This window comes from Musca autumnalis, unplaced genomic scaffold (genome assembly GCF_047663935.1).
Source record: "Musca autumnalis isolate F117 unplaced genomic scaffold, ASM4766393v1 scaffold_4, whole genome shotgun sequence".
In the NCBI taxonomy this organism is placed as follows: domain Eukaryota; kingdom Metazoa; phylum Arthropoda; class Insecta; order Diptera; family Muscidae; genus Musca; species Musca autumnalis.
Window position 1 is genome coordinate 248403228 of NW_027411977.1, and position 18078 is coordinate 248421305.

The 18078-nt window shown below is 33.0% G+C and overlaps 1 protein-coding gene across 25 annotated transcripts in view; it reads right to left on the minus strand.

The window, feature by feature from the left end:
* Nucleotides 1-2048: 2048 nt before the first annotated feature.
* stv (BAG domain-containing protein starvin) overlaps nucleotides 2049-18078 on the minus strand; it is a 41351-nt gene continuing 25321 nt past the window's right edge. For 8 of the 25 annotated variants that reach the window (XM_073986312.1, XM_073986315.1, XM_073986314.1 and 5 more), the window contains one exon: nucleotides 2049-5322. In XM_073986312.1, the coding sequence (XP_073842413.1) occupies nucleotides 3559-5322 (1764 nt within the window). In that variant the 3' untranslated portion in view covers nucleotides 2049-3558. The remainder of the gene's footprint in view (nucleotides 5323-18078) is intronic. The other 17 variants (XM_073986326.1, XM_073986330.1, XM_073986332.1 and 14 more) reach the window with 3 other exon arrangements.

Here is an 18078-nt window from a genome sequence, read left to right on the forward strand (position 1 = left end):
TCACTGACGTATCAAACCGTCAGTGAGAAGAGCAAAGCAAGATCTGTTACAATAACGCAAGTGCAATATCGTCATCGCTATCTGAAACAGTGGAATAAAGATTTCAGCTTCAACATTTAATAATGGAGGAGATAATTTTTTAAAATTCGCTTCATCTACTCCAGGATCTTCATCTAAAATGTAATTAGGCGGGCTTCTATAAAAGTTTCTGACCTATTAATGAAAACGCGAATATTTATCATCAAAAATAGTTCTGTTGTTTTCTAAAGTATTCTCCATCATGATTTATACACTTTTGGCAGCACTCAAACCAATTGTTCAAGCACTTTTTCCACTCCGGATGAGACATCTCCAAAACATGGGTTTTGAACACTTCAACAGCATCTTCTGGCGACGAAAATCGTTGACCACACCTTTTTTTCTTGTAAAGTACCACACAGAATATATCGGGTTTCAAGGCACATATTCGCCATATGATCAGTTAAGCCGCAGAAACAGGCGAGCATTTGTTGCAAAGTGCTTCTTCAATGAACAACTTTTGTTGGATTTGCCTTGTCTTCGTAGACCCCATGGTCACTTGCTGTTTTGTTTCAGGCTCATACGCTTATACCCACAATTGGTCACCTGTGAGGACCGTATAAACGTCTTGTGAAGCACCGCTACCGTATTTTTTCAACATTTCTTTGCCCCAATCGACACGAGTCTTTTTTTAGCGATTGTCAAATTGTGGAGGTTCCAACGATAACAAAACCTTTTTTACGGACAGGTGTTCATGCAATATCGAATGTATGCTGGTGTAAGAAATGACCAAGGCTGCCTCTATCTCACCGTATAACACATTACGATTTTGCATTATTAGTTCTTGCACGACATCAATATTTTCTGTCACAACGGCCGTTTTTGACGATATTGCCTAGGCCAGAAACTTATCTAGTAGCCGTCGTATTCACACCTTCGGCGGGTACAATTTCGATGCCATAAAAATCGTGTAGAAAACTGTTCAAATATTTTTTCTAAGGACTTTATTATCTTATTTAGTGATAAAAATCTGTAAAAATAATATTTTTATTTTTTACGCACAAGTGCCGAACGTACTACATGTAGTACGCAAGGAAATATGTCAACTAAAATCACATATAATTAATTTTTTGGCATATACTTTTGCTACGTATTGATTTTTACAACTGTTAAAATTAGGAAAATGTAGAAAACCAACAAAAATAAAATATGCATATAACATTTTTCCCCGCCGGTTGCGTGGCATCTTCACACTTTTCCAAATTTCACAAAACTGAAATCTTTGATCACAAATAATACGCACAAGCGATTACTTTAGACTAACCTTATCAAAGTACGCTTTGTTCAACGTTATGTTCAGTAGCGCCTCATCAAATTTATTAGAAAATTTACCGTAAAATAAGCTCAGAAACCTGCAAATAGTAGGTGTACTACATGTAGTACACTAGGCATATCTGGGTTAAAAATCCCTACACGGATTTTTTTTCTTGTTTTTGGATTTTTCTCATCTATGAACACTGCTGTTTCACAAAAATTTTCCCTGTGTAAGCGGTTTTCATCAAAAGTTAGTTAAGGCGCACCCTTCATGACATTGTTTTATAAGGGGGCGATACAGTCAGTGCATTGTCCCAATTTGAACTTCTATATCTCAAAAATGGTAAAAACTACGAAAATACCATAAAGGTCGATCTTGTAGAGAATTTTCATTGCTACAACATTTTCTTTAGTTCCATTTTGATAGGACTTGCGATTTCTAAGAAAAATCGTGAAAACCTAAACAACCCCGAAAAATGTCAACTTAAATCGCGATTTATTTAAAAAGCGCTCCGGCGATTTTTTTGTTTTTTTGATTTTTCTCATGTATACACATTGTAGTTTCAGAATCCGCAAAAACTTCCCAGGTGTAAGTACCTTCCATTTAAAATTGTTTCAAGAGCACCGTGCTTAATCTTTTTCGATTAATTTTAATGGCTTTCAAATATTTACCTGTTTTTGATCCTTCTTTTAGTATAAACAACATCAACATAATATTTTTATTATTTTTTTTTGTAATATTTTTTATTGTTTATAATTTTTTTTAACAAATAATATTTCCGCATTTATTTATTGCCGGATTTCGTCATACATAGTGTATTTTTAGTGATTTTTTATTTTATTTTTAAAACTAAATTTATTTATTTATATTTAGATGATTTTCAAATGTGTTTTTTTATTTTAATTCTATAAATAATATCATCGTATGCATTAAAATAAAATAATGTAGTATGTGTGACAAATCGAATTGAATCAACTCAAAGAAAAACGACGACGACGACGATTACTACATTTAAAAATAGAAACAAAAAGAATACATTTTATCAATTCTTAGATCGATTACGTTTTCGTATTGTTATCAAATAAAAAATAAATAGGAAATGACATTAAATAAGAAAAATAAACTTAAGAAAATAACAAAAAAATAAAACTACAGACAGCAAGTAATTGATTGAAATCGAAATGGAAGTAGCATTAGAAACAGTAGTTGTTATACGCTAAAGGTGAAAGATTAGTGAGGGTGTAGTGGGGCTTCACCTTGCTTAGGATCTAGAGATCACAGTAAGGGTATGTAAGTAGATGCCCTTAGTGTGCCAAAAAATCCCAAGCATAGTGAGGCCTGTACACCTTCACATGTCTAGCTAAAAACTAAAACAAAAAAGCATGAGAAACAGAAAATTTTAATTATTTTTCCTTGTTTTTAATAATCAAAGCCTTACAATTACAATTATCAGAAAGAAACATTTATTTTCTCCCTCTTCTTCTTCTTTTTCTTCTTCTTTCTCTATAAAAATCGTCTAAATATATAGAAAAAAATATCATAATAATTATAGGCACTTTATTACTAATTATTTTTTTTTTGATTCTATTTTTGCTTCGTTTTTTTTTCTGTTTTACGATAAAGCACTTTAGAATTTTCAGCATTGTTTTGTTCTGTTCTATCTTTTCTATTGCATATAAAACAAAATAAGGCCAACAATAACAATTACATATTTCCAAATTATAGCAATTTTTCTGGGTACTACAAAATTTCTAATTTATAATTTGAAGCCAACGTTTGCCGTGACCGAGCTAAGGTTGTAAGGGAGGGGGGAGTGGTACTAAAGCGTGGTTTATATTTGTTATTGTTATAATTATAAATTGTAATAAATAGTTAATTAATATAGTGTTGTTGTTATTGTTGTTGTTGTGGTGTTGTTGTTAAGGACATAACTAAGATCTAAGTTAATTTCGTTTTTTGTTGGACGCCATCATCTTTTTTTTTTTTGGAAAATCAACTAAATTCTTTACACAAAAACCACATTTCATCGTGTTATGTTCCAATCATTCTGCTGCTCTCTTTTCTCCATATATCTTTTGGCATTGTGGCGTCTTTGTTATTCACTTCGGTTGAGATTGCTTGGAAATTGTAGTTTTTATAGTTGCTTTCCTGTAGGAGCTGCTGCTTCTACTTCTGCTACTGCTGCTGGTTGTGGTTTTCTGGGCTAGTAGTTTCCTTTCTAATCATCATTTCGTTTCACCACTGGCTGGTGTGGCAGCATCAACAGCAACAGCGCCACTCTCCGCTGCACTTTCATCTTTCACCTCGGCGGTTGCTTCTGCTGCAGGTGTTGCTGGGGTTTCTTTACTCTCCTCCCCTTCGGTTTTTGTGACTTTAGCTTCTGCAGGTGTTTCTGTTTGGCTATCTACCACCATACCCTCTGGTGGTGGCAGTGGTATGGGTTCTTGGATTTTATTGGCATCAACAGGCTCCTCGGGTTCGGTTTCCATTTTGGTTTGTGAAGAATCTTTGGTTACTTTGTTACCCGAGGAACTTTTTTGTGGTGCCTCGCTGCCGGCTGCACTCTCTGAACCGTTTTTGTTTTGAGCTGCCTTGGTGTTTTCCTCAGCCTTGGCTTCCAAAACATTAATTGAGGCCTGTATACATTTGATGGCCTCCTTGCGGGCCAGACGAATACTCTCCTTGCCGTTTGTATCGATGTTGTCCAATTTCAAAAGGTTTCTGGTCAGCATTTCATCCAAATAGGCATACTCCTTGTCACTGCGGGTGCCGGTGAATTTCTCCACACGGGTCATCAACTCCAAGACATCACGTTGTATGTCCTGGATTTTGTTAATGGAGTCCACAGTGTGTGGGGTTTGTGGTGGCAGACCAGTGTTCTGTTGTGCTGGGCCTTGTTGTTGCGGTTGCTGTTGAGTATTGATGGGTGTTGGACGTTGTTGGGCACCACCCTGGGCCTGAGCCTGGGGTTGTGGGAATTGGAAAGGTGATTGCGGTTGATATTGTTGTTTGGGTGGTGTATAGGCCCTGGCCGAGGCTGAGCTAGGGGCGGCATTTTGATTGGGAATTTCCCTGTTATTGATAATGGGTTCCGAGCGACCCTCAACGAAGATGGGTATGGTGCGTATGTATGTACCACCGGGAGTTTGGGGTGGTGGTGTCTGTTGTTTTTGTTGGGGATGGGCCTGGGCGTGAGGAGCATAGTAGGCCTTTGGCACAGGCGGACTAGTTTGGGTGCCAAATTGTGGATGTCTCATCTGGGGTTGGGGCTGCTGCATGGGAGGAGTTTGACGTTGGCCATTAACTGGTATTTGTTGTGGCTGTTGTTGTGGATGATACATATGTTGTTGTTGTGGTGGTTCATTGGGTGGAGCTGAATGTGATCTGGCACCAGCTGGTTCATTTTCGGCAGCCGATTTAACACCCATATCCATGGTGTTACGCAAACCATGTTGATTCAGATTATCGGCGGTATTCACAGCATGATCAACTTCGGAACGGCCAACATTTGGATCTTCTGTTTGTATGGCAGCATCACAAACCGTCTTTGAGGGTGATTGTGGTGGCATTGTTTGATAGTAATGGGGTGGCACTTGTTGTTGCTGTGGTGGTGGTGGCTGTTGTTGTGGCATTTGTTGTGGGTGTCCAGTAGTGGTGGGTGGTGCCATACCAGCTGTGGTCGCCCGACGATGTCCACCAAAACCATCTGGTATATATTGACGAAATTCACTGGGCAAACGATTGAAGAAATCTTCATCATGATGGGGATTGTTGGCACGTCGACGACCCAACGAATTGAATTGTGGAAAGCCAAAGTCTGGATCATCATCAAAATAACGAGAAAAAACATCAGAATGAAATGGGGGATCATGTAAACTACTACGCTTACGTGAGGCGCCAAAGTCAGCAAATGGATCATGGGCCATGCGTCCTAGACGGCTGCGTGGAAACATGTCCATATCCACGTGAGGATCGAAATCAAAGTCCTGCTGGAATGAGAGAGATAGAAAGGGAGAAAATGTAAGTAAAGGTTGCACAAAGGCGAATGATTAATATTAAATGCTAATAATGAGTTGAGTATACGTATTTACAGAAGTTAAAGGCAGCAGAAGCATACTTTTAGGAGGTCGCATGATTTTAAAACAAATATTTTTTATAAGATTCACATTTCGTTTGAAAAATTTAAAAAAAAACAACATATCCTATAAAAAACAAATATTTTTAAAACATCCACGTTTTTTGGAAATTAGAAAAAAAGTCTTTTTTAAAAAATCCACGCTTTGTGGATTTTTTTTTTTAAAAATATGTTAAAATTTTTTTTTGTGGAAATTAGAAAAAAGATTTTTTAAAATATCCCTGTTTTTGCCGAAATTAGGAAAAATATTTTTAACAAAATCCACATTTTTGTGGAAATTAGGAAAAATATTTTTTATTTTTAAAAAAATATGTTAAAAAAATGTTTTGTGGAAATTAGAAAAAAGATTTTTTTAAATATCCCTGTTTTTGCCGAAATTAGGAAAAACATTTTTTAAAAATCCACATTTTTGTGGAAGTTTAAAAAAATATTTTTTAAAAAATCCACGTTTCGTGGAAGTTTAAAAAAATATTTTTTAAAAAATCCACGTTTCGTGGAAGTTTGAAAAAATATTTTTTAAAAAATCCACATTTCGTGGAAGTTTGAAAAAATATTTCTTAAAAAATCCACGTTTCGTGGAAGTTTGAAAAAATATTTTTTAAAAAATCCACGTTTCGTGGAAGTTTAAAAAAATATTTTTTAAAAAATCCACGTTTCGTGGAAGTTTGAAAAAATATTTTTTAAAAAATCCACATTTCGTGGTAGTTTGAAGAAATATTTTTTAAAAAATCCACGTTTCGTGGAAGTTTAAAAAATATTTTTTAAAAAATCCACGTTTCGTGGAAGTTTGAAAAAATATTTTTAAAAAAATCCACGTTTCGTGGAAGTTTGAAAAAAATTTTTTTTTTTAAAAAATCCACGTTTCGTGGAAGCTTGCAAAAATATTTTTTACAAAATCCACATTTCGTGAAAGTTTGAAAAAATATTTTTTAAAAAATTCACGTTTCGTGAAAGTTTGAAAAAATATATTATAAGAAATCCACGTTTCGTGGAAGTTTGAAAAAACATTTTTTAAAAATCCACTTTTTGTTGAAATTAGAAAAAAAATATTTTTAAAAAAATCCACGTTTTGTGGAAATTTGGAAAAATATTTAAAAAAAATCCACAATTTGTGGAAATTAGTAAAATATTTTTAAAAAAATCCACAATTTGTGGAAATTAGATAAAATATTTTTAAAAAAATGCATTCTTTTTGTGGAAAATAGAAAAAATATTTTTAAAAAAATCCATGTTTTGTGGAAATTAGGAAAAAATATTTTGAAAAAAATCCACGTTTTGTGGAAATTAGAAAAAAAATATTTTTAAAAAATCCAGGTTTTGTGGAAATTGGAAAAAATATTTTTTAAAAAATCCACGTTTTGTGGAAAATAGATAAAATATTTTTAAGAAATCCATTCTTTTTGTGGAAATTAGAAAAAATATTTTAAAAAATCCAAGTTTAGTGGAAATTAGGAAAAAATATTTTTAAAAAAATTCACGTTTTGTGGAAATTAGAAAAAAATATTTTTAAAAAAAATCCACGTTTTGTGGAAATTGGAGAAAATATTTTTTAAAAAATCCACGTTTTGTGGAAATTGAAAAAAAAATATTCGTTTAAAATTTACGTTTTGTGGAAGTTTGAAAAAATTTTTTTTAAAAAAATCTCGTTTTCTCGGGGTTTGAAAAAAAAAATATTTTCGAAAATTCACGTTTCAAAAAACTTTTTTTTTAAATAATATGTTTTAAAAAAGTATGAAAAAATATGTTTTAAAAAATCTACATTTTGTGAATGTTACAAAAGAATATTTTTTAAAAATCCACGATCTGCGAAAGTTTGAAAAAAATATTTTTTAAAAATCCACGATCTGCGAAAGTTTGAAAAAAATATTTTTTAAAAAATCCACGTGTTGTGGAAGTTTGGAAAATATTTGTTAAAAATTAAAGTTTTGTGGAAGTGTGAAAAAAATATTTATTTAAAAATCCACGTGTTGTGGAAAAAAACGGAAGAGGGAAGTATGGAAAATTGTTTTTTTTTTTTTTTTTTTGTAATATACGTTTTGTGGAAGATTTAAAAATATTTAAAAAACACTTTTTGTGCAAGTTTGAAAAAATAATTTTTTACATTCCGTGGAAGTTCGAAAAAATATTTAAAAAAAATTACTACTTGTGGATTTTTTTGTTTAAACCAAAATATATATATTTTTAATCCACTTTGAGTGAAATTTTTAAAAGAAAGAGAAGAACAAACGGAATAGAATAATACATTTAGAAAGTTCACGTTGCGTCGAGTTATTATAACCTACCCACAAACGTTTAAAAATTTACGCTGAAAACTTATAAAACTTCTTTTGTCGGATCTATTCTTAGCAAAATTTAGGATCACCGCTCCTACTATTGAGGCTGTTCGTTTAACATGTTTTACTCTATTACCCCCACTGTGCTTTTGTTACCCCAAAAAATATGGTCACGATTTTTATTATTCTATGCCATTTGGTTGATCACCGGTTTATTAAAAAACAATTTACAGTCAAACAAAAAATTAATTTTATTTTCATTTACGGTCCGTGTGATGCATACAGAGAACAGCGGCACAAATAATAATATATATGTGGGACAGACTCACGCACATAGATATTGTACGTGCTAACAAACAAACATCTGGGTAATGCTAAAACATTTTGGTCAGGTTTCTATTATTTGGGATTCTGAATCTGTTTTGTGTCTCAATTAAGACTAATGTTTGAGGTAATTATGTGAGTATGTGAGATATGGAGTAATGGAAGAGTCAGAGGGTTAGGGGCTTATACAATTCAAGTGTCACTTAAACATGTTCCAAGTGTTGCCGGTTCCCTCTTCAGATAACATAAAAAGAGGATTGTTTTCTTTTGTTTTTGAAATAAAAATATTATATCATCGTTTGATTTAAACTTTTGTTAATTATAAAGTAATTATCAGTTGGTTTTTATTATAAATAAAATGGGGGGAAAACAACATTTGTTCTATTTTATATAAGCAGTGACTAATTACATTTAATGGCTACAAATTACAGGTAGGAATGATGGGAGGTTAGATATTGAGTGAGAGTATGGGAAAGAGAGAGTAAAAGAGAAGACTCTCTTGTCTTTTTAATATGAAAAACACTATTTGGGGTTCTCTCTTGTTTTTTATCATCGTAGGAAACTTATTTATGACTTACACGGTGTATACAAGGTTTTGTCCTGTATTACCACGGTGTAGTTTAAAACAAATAAATAAAAAATTTTTATAATTTTTTTTTTTAATTTTGAACCTGATCTCTTGGCTCAATTGGCGGCATCTCTCTTCACTTTAGTTCATGTTCACATTTTAAAAGAGATAACGATGAGAAACAAGTGCAGCCCACATCCAACACAAAAAAAAAAAAAATTAAAAAAAAAACTCAACAAGTCAGCCAGCCACCCAAACGAGCAACAAATATTTTTAGCAATGATTCATTTCAAAACTTAAAAAAAATAATAAAAACGGAAAAACAAAACACCTAAAAATCGCCAAAGAAACACAAAAACAAACACAATAAAAACGACACTTAAACAAAAAACAAGTTGGTTGATTATGTGGCTGGCGGACTAGCTGAGCAAAGCAATCTCTGTTGTCGATCGATTAAATACAAAAAAAAAAAAAAAAAAATACTACAAATTAAACAACAGTATTAAACGCCCGCCACAAACAACAACAAAAACAAAACCGTGACGTCAATAAAAAATTAAATTTTAAATTAAAAACCAAAACCAAAAAAAATGGCTAACACAAACATGATAATTTATAGACGGAGCCAGCCAGTCATTTCAGCAAACCAACCAGCTGACTTGAAAATAAAAAAAAAAAACAGAAACATGAACTCTCAAAAGAAATCTGGTTTTTATTGTTTTTGCAAAAATTGTGGGTCACAAAATCTTGAAGATAAAAATTACGTCATGATTTTGGAGCAGAAACAGATTTATATCAGTAAACTAGTGGCTGGTTGGCTGGCTTGGCCTGGAAGGCAGAAACACACATTTTCTTCAAAGTGCTTTTTTGGCATGAATTCGAGCCCCATATGCCGCCATCAACCACCATCATCATGCCAATAGAGAAGAAGAAGAAGAAGAGGCGTAAGCAGAAGAGGAAAAAGGAAACATGTAGACAAGCAATAATGTACGCATTGGATAATGTTATGGGCCCAGCTAATGTGTATTAGCTTTTACATCAATGTGTGTACTTAGTAGTACAGACAGAAGTTTGTATGGCTATGTTCTTCCCCAAATGGGGTTATTTGGCCATATAAGCGAAAATGTTATTTTGTTTTCAATATTCTTTAATGTTCCTTTTTGTTTTTTCTTTTTCAGAATACTATTCAAACGTCACGTTTGATTGCTTTAATTCATTTTAACCTACTGGCGCCTGGGTTTCCTATAGAGAGAAAAAAATGTTGATTTTTTTTATAAAGGTGTCAGAGATTTCTAATGGAACTAGAAAGTATTGAACCTCATACATATTTACATATTTTCTTTTTTAAAATGCCCTAAAAATATTTTTAAATATCCACGAGCCTTTGTAGGTGCCCTCAAAAAATATTTTCAAAATCCACGAGCCTTTGTAGGTGCCCTCAAAAAATATTTTTAAAAATCCACGAGCCATTGTAGGTGCCCTCAAAAAATATTTTTAAAAATCCACAAGCTTTTGTTGGCGCCCTAAAAATATTTTTAAAAATCCACGAGCCTTTGTAGGTGGCCTAAAAATATTTTTAAAAATCCACGAGCCTTTGTAGGTGGCCTAAAAATATTTTTAAAAATCCACGAGCCTTTGTAGGTGGCCTAAAAATATTTTTAAAAATCCACGAGCCTTTGTAGGTGGCCTAAAAATATTTTTAAAAATCCACGGGCCTTTGTAGGTGCCCTAAAAAATATTTTTAAAAATTCACGAGCCTTTGTAAGTGCCCTAAAAAAATATTTTTAAAAATGCACTATCCTTTTTGCAGGTGGCCTAAAAATATTTTTTAAAATCCACGAGCCTTTGTAGGTGGCCTAAAAATATTTTTAAAAATCCACGAGCCTTTGTAGTTGGCCTAAAAATATTTTTAAAAATCCACGAGCCTTTGTAGGTGGCCTAAAAATATTTCTAAAAATCGACGAGCCTTTGTAGGTGGCCGAAAAATATTTTGAAAAATCCACGAGCCTTTGTAGGTGGCCTAAAAATATTTTTAAAAATCCACGAGCCTTTGTAGGTGGCCTAAAAATATTTTTAAAAGTCCACGGGCCTTTGTAGGTGGCCTAAAAATATTTTTAAAAATCCACGAGCCTTTGTAGGTGGCCTAAAAATATTTTTAAAAATCCACGAGCCTTTGTAGGTGGCCGAAAAATATTTTTAAAAGTCCACGGGCCTTTGTAGGTGGCCTAAAAATATTTTTAAAAATCCACGAGCCTTTGTAGGTGGCCTAAAAATATTTTTAAAAATCCACGAGCCTTTGTAGGTGGCCTAAAAATATTTTTAAAAATCCACGAGCCTTTGTAGGTGGCCTAAAAATATTTTTAAAAATCCACGAGCCTTTGTAGGTGGCCTAAAAATATTTTTAAAAATCCACGAGCCTTTGTAGGTGGCCTAAAAATATTTTTAAAAATCCACGAGCCTTTGTAGGTGGCCTAAAAATATTTTTAAAAATCCAAGAGCCTTTGTAGGTGGCCTAAAAATATTTTTAAAAGTCCACGAGCCTTTGTAGGTGGCCTAAAAATATTTTTAAAAGTCCACGGGCCTTTGTAGGTGGCCTAAAAATATTTTTAAAAGTCCACGAGCCTTTGTAGGTGGCCTAAAAATATTTTTAAAAATCCACGAGCCTTTGTAGGTGGCCGAAAAATATTTTTAAAAGTCCACGGGCCTTTGTAGGTGGCCTAAAAATATTTTTAAAAATCCACGAGCCTTTGTAGTTGGCCTAAAAATATTTTTAAAAATCCACGAGCCTTTGTAGGTGGCCTAAAAATATTTTTAAAAATCCACGAGCCTTTGTAGGTGGCCTAAAAATATTTTTAAAAATCCACGAGCCTTTGTAGGTGGCCTAAAAATATTTTTAAAAATCCACGAGCCTTTGTAGGTGGCCTAAAAATATTTCTAAAAATCCACGAGCCTTTGTAGGTTGCCTAAAAATATTTTTAAAAATCCACGAGCCTTTGTAGGTGGCCTAAAAATATTTTTAAAAATCCACGAGCCTTTGTAGGTGTCCTTAAAAATATTTTTAAAAATCCACGAGCATTTGTAGGATGCCTAAAAATATTTTTAAAAATTCACGAGCCTTTGTAGGATGCCTAAAAATATTTTTAAAAATCCACGAGCCTTTGTAGGATGCCTAAAAATATTTTTAAAAATCCACGAGCCTTTGTAGGATGCCTAAAAATATTTTTAAAAATCCACGTAGGATGCCTAAAAATATTTTTAAAAATCCACGAGCCTTTGTAGGTGGCCTAAAAATATTTTTAAAAATCCACGAGCCTTTGTAGGTGGCCTAAAAATATTTCTAAAAATCCACGAGCCTTTGTAGGTGGCCTGAAAATATTTTTAAAAATCCACGAGCCTTTGTAGGTGGCCTAAAAATATTTTTAAAAATCCACGAGCCTTTGTAGGTGTCCTTAAAAATATTTTTAAAAATCCACGAGCATTTGTAGGATGCCTAAAAATATTTTTAAAAATCCACGAGCCTTTGTAGGATGCCTAAAAATATTTTTAAAAATCCACGAGCCTTTGTAGGATGCCTAAAAATATTTTTAAAAATCCACAAGCCTTTGTAGTTGGCCTGAAAATATTTTTAAAAATCCACGAGCCTTTGTAGGTGGCCTAAAAATATTTCTAAAAATCCACGAGCCTTTGTAGGTGGCCTAAAAATATTTTTAAAAATCCACGAGCCTTTGTAGGTGGCCTAAAAATATTTTTAAAAATCCACGAGCCTTTGTAGGTGTCCTTAAAAATATTTTTAAAAATCCACGAGCATTTGTAGGATGCCTAAAAATATTTTTAAAAATCCACGAGCCTTTGTAGGATGCCTAAAAATATTTTTAAAAATCCACGAGCCTTTGTAGGATGCCTAAAAATATTTTTAAAAATCCACGAGCCTTTGTAGGATGCCTAAAAATATTTTTAAAAATCCACGAGCCTTTGTAGGATGCCTAAAAATATTTTTAAAAATCCACGAGCCTTTGTAGGTGGCCTAAAAATATTTTTAAAAATCCACGAGCCTTTGTAGGTGGCCTAAAAATATTTCTAAAAATCCACGAGCCTTTGTAGGTGGCCTAAAAATATTTTTAAAAATCCACGAGCCTTTGTAGGTGGCCTAAAAATATTTTTAAAAATCCACGAGCCTTTGTAGGTGTCCTTAAAAATATTTTTAGAAATCCACGAGCATTTGTAGGATGCCTAAAAATATTTTTAAAAATCCACGAGCCTTTGTAGGATGCCTAAAAATATTTTTAAAAATCCACGAGCCTTTGTTGGATGCCTAAAAATATTTTTAAAAATCCACAAGCCTTTGTAGTTGGCCTGAAAATATTTTTAAAAATCCACGAGCCTTTGTAGGTGGCCTAAAAATATTTTTAAAAATCCACAAGCCTTTGTAGTTGGCCTGAAAATATTTTTAAAAATCCACGAGCCTTTGTAGTTGCTCCAAAAATATTTTTAAAAATCCACGTGTCTTTGTATGTGCTTCAAAATATTTTAAAAAATCCATGAGCCATTTTTAAAAATCCACGAGCCTTTGTAGGTGGCCTAAATTTTTTTTTTAAATCCACGAGCCTTTGTAGTTGCCCTAAAATATTTTTAAAAATCCACGAGCCTTTGTAGATGGCCTAAAAATATTTTTAAAAATCCACGAGCCATTGTAGGTGGTCTAAAAATATTTTTAAAAATCCACGAGCCTTTGTAGGTGCTCCAAAAATATTTTTAAAAATCCACGTGTCTTTGTATGTGCTTCAAAATATTTTAAAAAATCCATGAGCCATTTTTAAAAATCCACGAGCCTTTGTAGGTGGCCTAAATTTTTTTTTTTAAATCCACGAGCCTTTGTAGTTGCCCTAAAATATTTTTAAAAATCCACGAGCCTTTGTAGGTGGCCTAAAAATATTTTTAAAAATCCACGAGCCTTTGTAGGTGGCCTAAAAATATTTTTAAAAATCCACAAGCCTTTGTAGGTGGCCTGAAAATATTTTTAAAAATCCACGAGCCTTTGTATGTGGCCTAAAAATATTTTTAAAAATCCACAAGCCTTTGTAGTTGGCCTAAAAATATTTTTAAAAATCCACGAGCCTTTGTAGTTGCTCCAAAAATATTTTTAAAAATCCACGTGTCTTTGTATGTGCTTCAAAATATTTTAAAAAATCCATGAGCCATTTTTAAAAATCCACGAGCCTTTGTAGGTGGCCTAAATTTTTTTTTTAAATCCACGAGCCTTTGTAGTTGCCCTAAAATATTTTTAAAAATCCACGAGCCTTTGTAGATGGCCTAAAAATATTTTTAAAAATCCACGAGCCTTTGTAGATGGCCTAAAAATATTTTTAAAAATCCACGAGCCTTTGTAGGTGGCCTAAAAATACTTTTTAAAATTCCACGAGCCATTGTAGGTGTCCTAAAAATATTTTAAAAAATCCACGAGCCTTTGTAGGTGGCCTAAAAATATTTTTAAAAATCCACGAACCTTTGTAGGTGCCCTAAAATAATTTTAAAAATCCACGAGCCTTTGTAGGTGGCCTAAAAATATTTTTAAAAATCCACGAGCCATTGTAGGTGGTCTAAAAATATTTTTAAAAATCCACGAGCCTTTGTAGGTGCTCCAAAAATATTTTTAAAAATCCACGAGCCTTTGTAGGTGGCCTAAAAATATTTTTAAAAATCCACGAGCCTTTGTAGGTGGCCTAAAAATATTTTTAAAAATCCACGAGCCTTTGTAGGTGGCCAAAAAATATTTTTAAAAATCCACGAGCCTTTGTAGGTGGCCTAAAAATATTTTTAAAAATCCACGAGCCTTTGTAGGTGGCCAAAAAATATTTTTAAAAATCCACGAGCTTTTGTAGGTGGCCTAAAAATATTTTTAAAAATCCACGAGCCTTTGTAGGTGGCCTAAAAATATTTTTAAAAATCCACGAGCCTTTGTAGGTGGCCTAAAAATATTTTTAAAAATCCACGAGCCTTTGTAGGTGGCCTAAAAATATTTTTAAAAATCCACGAGCCTTTGTATGTGGCCTAAACATATTTTTAAAAATCCACGAGCCTTTGTAGGTGGCCTAAAAATAGTTTTAAAAATCCACGAGCCTTTGTAGGTGGCCTAAACATATTTTTAAAAATCCACGAGCCTTTGTAGGTGGTCTAAAAATATTTTTAGGTGGCCTAAAACTATTTTTAAAAATCCACGAGCCTTTGTAGGTGGGCTAAAACTATTTTTAAAAATCCACGAGCCTTTGTAGGTGGCCTAAAAATATTTTTAAAAATCCACAAACCTTTGTAGTTGCCCTAAAATAGTTTTAAAAATCCACGTGTCTAAAAATTTGCTGTTTTCTTTTGGCCGGTAAGCTGAGGAAATTTACCCAGAATATTTTGAAGCCTTATTTTTAATTTGATATAGACTTTGTAGGTAATATTTTAAATAGAGAAAAGATACTATCATAAGAAGATTTTTTACTAAAATAGTAATAAAATCTAAAGCCTTCCTTTAATACCATTGTTTAAGGAAAGCTACTCATTATCTGGTCGTTCACCATATCGCCAACATATTATTTCATGATATCTGATCATGAAAGACTTCATGTGTTGATACTCCATTGACAGTTGGTGTCTCGATTACATGAATCACATTTTTTTATGTTTCTCTTTTTGTGTGTGCGTGTGTTACATCATGTTAAAGATTCTAGGAAGTAATTGTATGGTTTGCCTATTGCCGGATGTTAATCAAGCAAATCAACCACAAATCGATCAAAAAAACGTTGTGGTTAATAGCAACAGCAATTTATGATTGCTGCCGGTTGTAACCGTTGTCCGTATTAGGTGTTTTGGTTTTGAAATGGCATACGCCTAAGGTAGTGAGTGGTAGTTACTATAAACGTTTACGAGATTGTTTACCACAACTAGAATAACTGCTGCTTCCCATCACTTTTAACACCTACTCATATTTATTCATAGTTATTTTTTTGATATCAAGTAGTAGATATTCTGACGGTTTTAAATATTAATGGGTTTAATTTTTTTTTGTAAAATGTATCTGAATTCAAATTGAAGAGCTTTGAAGAATAAAATTGTGGCACTTGCGAAAGCACACCAAAAATTAAATTAAATTTAAGTTGTTTAAAAGTATTTCTATTTTTTTCCACAAACATTCAAATTTGTTTTTTATTTTAGACATTGTTTTGGATGTTATTCTATCTAAAGCAGACTTATGAAATCTTTACAATGTTTAAAACTTTTCTCTTTGTAAAATAGCCCCACAGATAGTCTCTGAATTTTAGGAGACATTCCAAACATATTTTAACTAGGACAAAATTTAGTAAAATTCTTGTCGAAAGGGTCGGTACAATTGTTCAATATTTATCAAAGACATTTTCAAGAAAACATTTTTTTTATATTGTACATATTTATAATCCCTCGAAGAAAAAAATATGTCCCTGACCAATTTATCGTTTATGAAAAATTTTCCTTCTCCTTTGGTAATCATAAAATATATAAAATACTATTGTAATTTTGCAGCAATAAAAATTATTGTTTTTTATTATTTTATTTAAAATTTTTAAATTTTCTGTGTCAAGATGATGATTTTTCCTTGATTTCTTTGTTGTGTGTTGGCGGCATGCAGACATAGCCATACATCCATCGTCTCACAGAAGGTGATACTTTTTTTGAGGGATGTGGGGCAAAGAAATTTTGAATATCTTCTCTGTTGTATCTTTTGTCCGTTTTTGGGGGAGAATTTTTATTAAAATCACCTTGAAAACACTTTTAAATTTATGATTGTGATCGACGACCGGTGGTGGTGGCTGTTGCTGATTTTCTTTCAAGTGCTTTTTTTTTTGGTTGGCTTCACGAAATCTCACTCGTTGAGAATGAAGACAAATGACATACATAAAAGTGAAAGAAGAATGTGTTACACACAGAACATTCTTCAGGGTTATTGTGTGTGCGTTTCTTTTTGTTTTGTTTTTCTTTTTCTTGAAATATTTAATACGTATTGTTCTACATGCTATTGTTGTTGCTGTTGTTGGAATGTGACAGTCACAATGATGGATCTTCTGACAATAATAATATTATAATAAAAAATGCAAATTTAGGTGATGAGACAGTAGTTTTTCTTCTTCAAAGCATCTGATTATAATGTCACATACTCGCATAAGTGGGTACTTATATAGCCTCGTTTTTCATATCAAAGCGGAACCAACACTTGGATAACTGGGTGTGTAGTCTTCATTAAAACAAAAGACACCAAAACTAGTTTGACATATAGAAGATATATGTTATGATTGATAATAAAAACATATTATTTCCCCTTTCCCCCTAAGTTAAGAATTATGGGCTGCATAAACTAAAACTGTTTAAACAGTTCTTAAGTCTCACATATCAAAAAATTTAAGTTAGGCTCATACCAGTGGTAATTTATTGTCAGTACGGTGGCGTATCTGTTTAGATTTAGATTTACTACGATGTCTTGAACATCCTGACATTGAATTTAAAATCGCTACTGAAATTAAATCATGGTACGTATGATCAACGAACAATTAAATGGAGGAATTAAAATTATTCATACGCCAATGATCTAACTAGAGGAACAAACTAAATGTTCGCAAATACTTTATCAGCAGGTTCTACAAATGTATTCCTTATTAATATTTTTGTGCATAGACCATATAGAAAGGACAATTTCCCATAAACTTTCCATAGAAGACAAGGGGAATTTTACCTCATATCACTGAGTGCAGCCAGATTCTACATTTAGCTAAATGATATGGGTCTAACGACACCAATTGTAGAAAAGTTTTACCTGTATAAAAATTACTCTAAATTGCATCCAGGCATAGTACCACCCTTGACTATGAAAGTAAATGGCATTTTCGTAGGTGACAAATGAATTAAAAAAGCCGCAATCTTCTCTGATACTACAAAAATTCCGTTTGGGCGGGGTTTTTGAAACATTCAGGCCATCATCGATAGAGGTATGGAGAATAAAATTATAGCATTGTAACAGAGACGATAGTAATTGTTCCACAAACATCCCATACGGGACAAGGGAGACTTCTCTCATATCAATGAGTGCACCCCGATTCATATTAGCTCAATGATAAGGGACCTACTGTTTATTGCTGAGTCCGAACGGCGCGTCCTAAGACACCACTTGTAGAGAAGTTTTACATGGCTGAAATACTCAGGAAATGTCGCCAACTTTACTAAGGGGTATTTTGCCACCGTTGGAAATTTTTTGATGTTGCCTGGCCGGGGAATCGATCCAACGACCTTTGGCGTGCAAAGCGGGAGTGCATACCATTGCACCACGGTGGCACCCAACAGAGACGATAGTACTAAAAGTATTAAAGTACTAAAAATTTTATTGCGACAAATTATGCAGGACTATCTCTTAATACTGGATATTTCGGGGCCAATA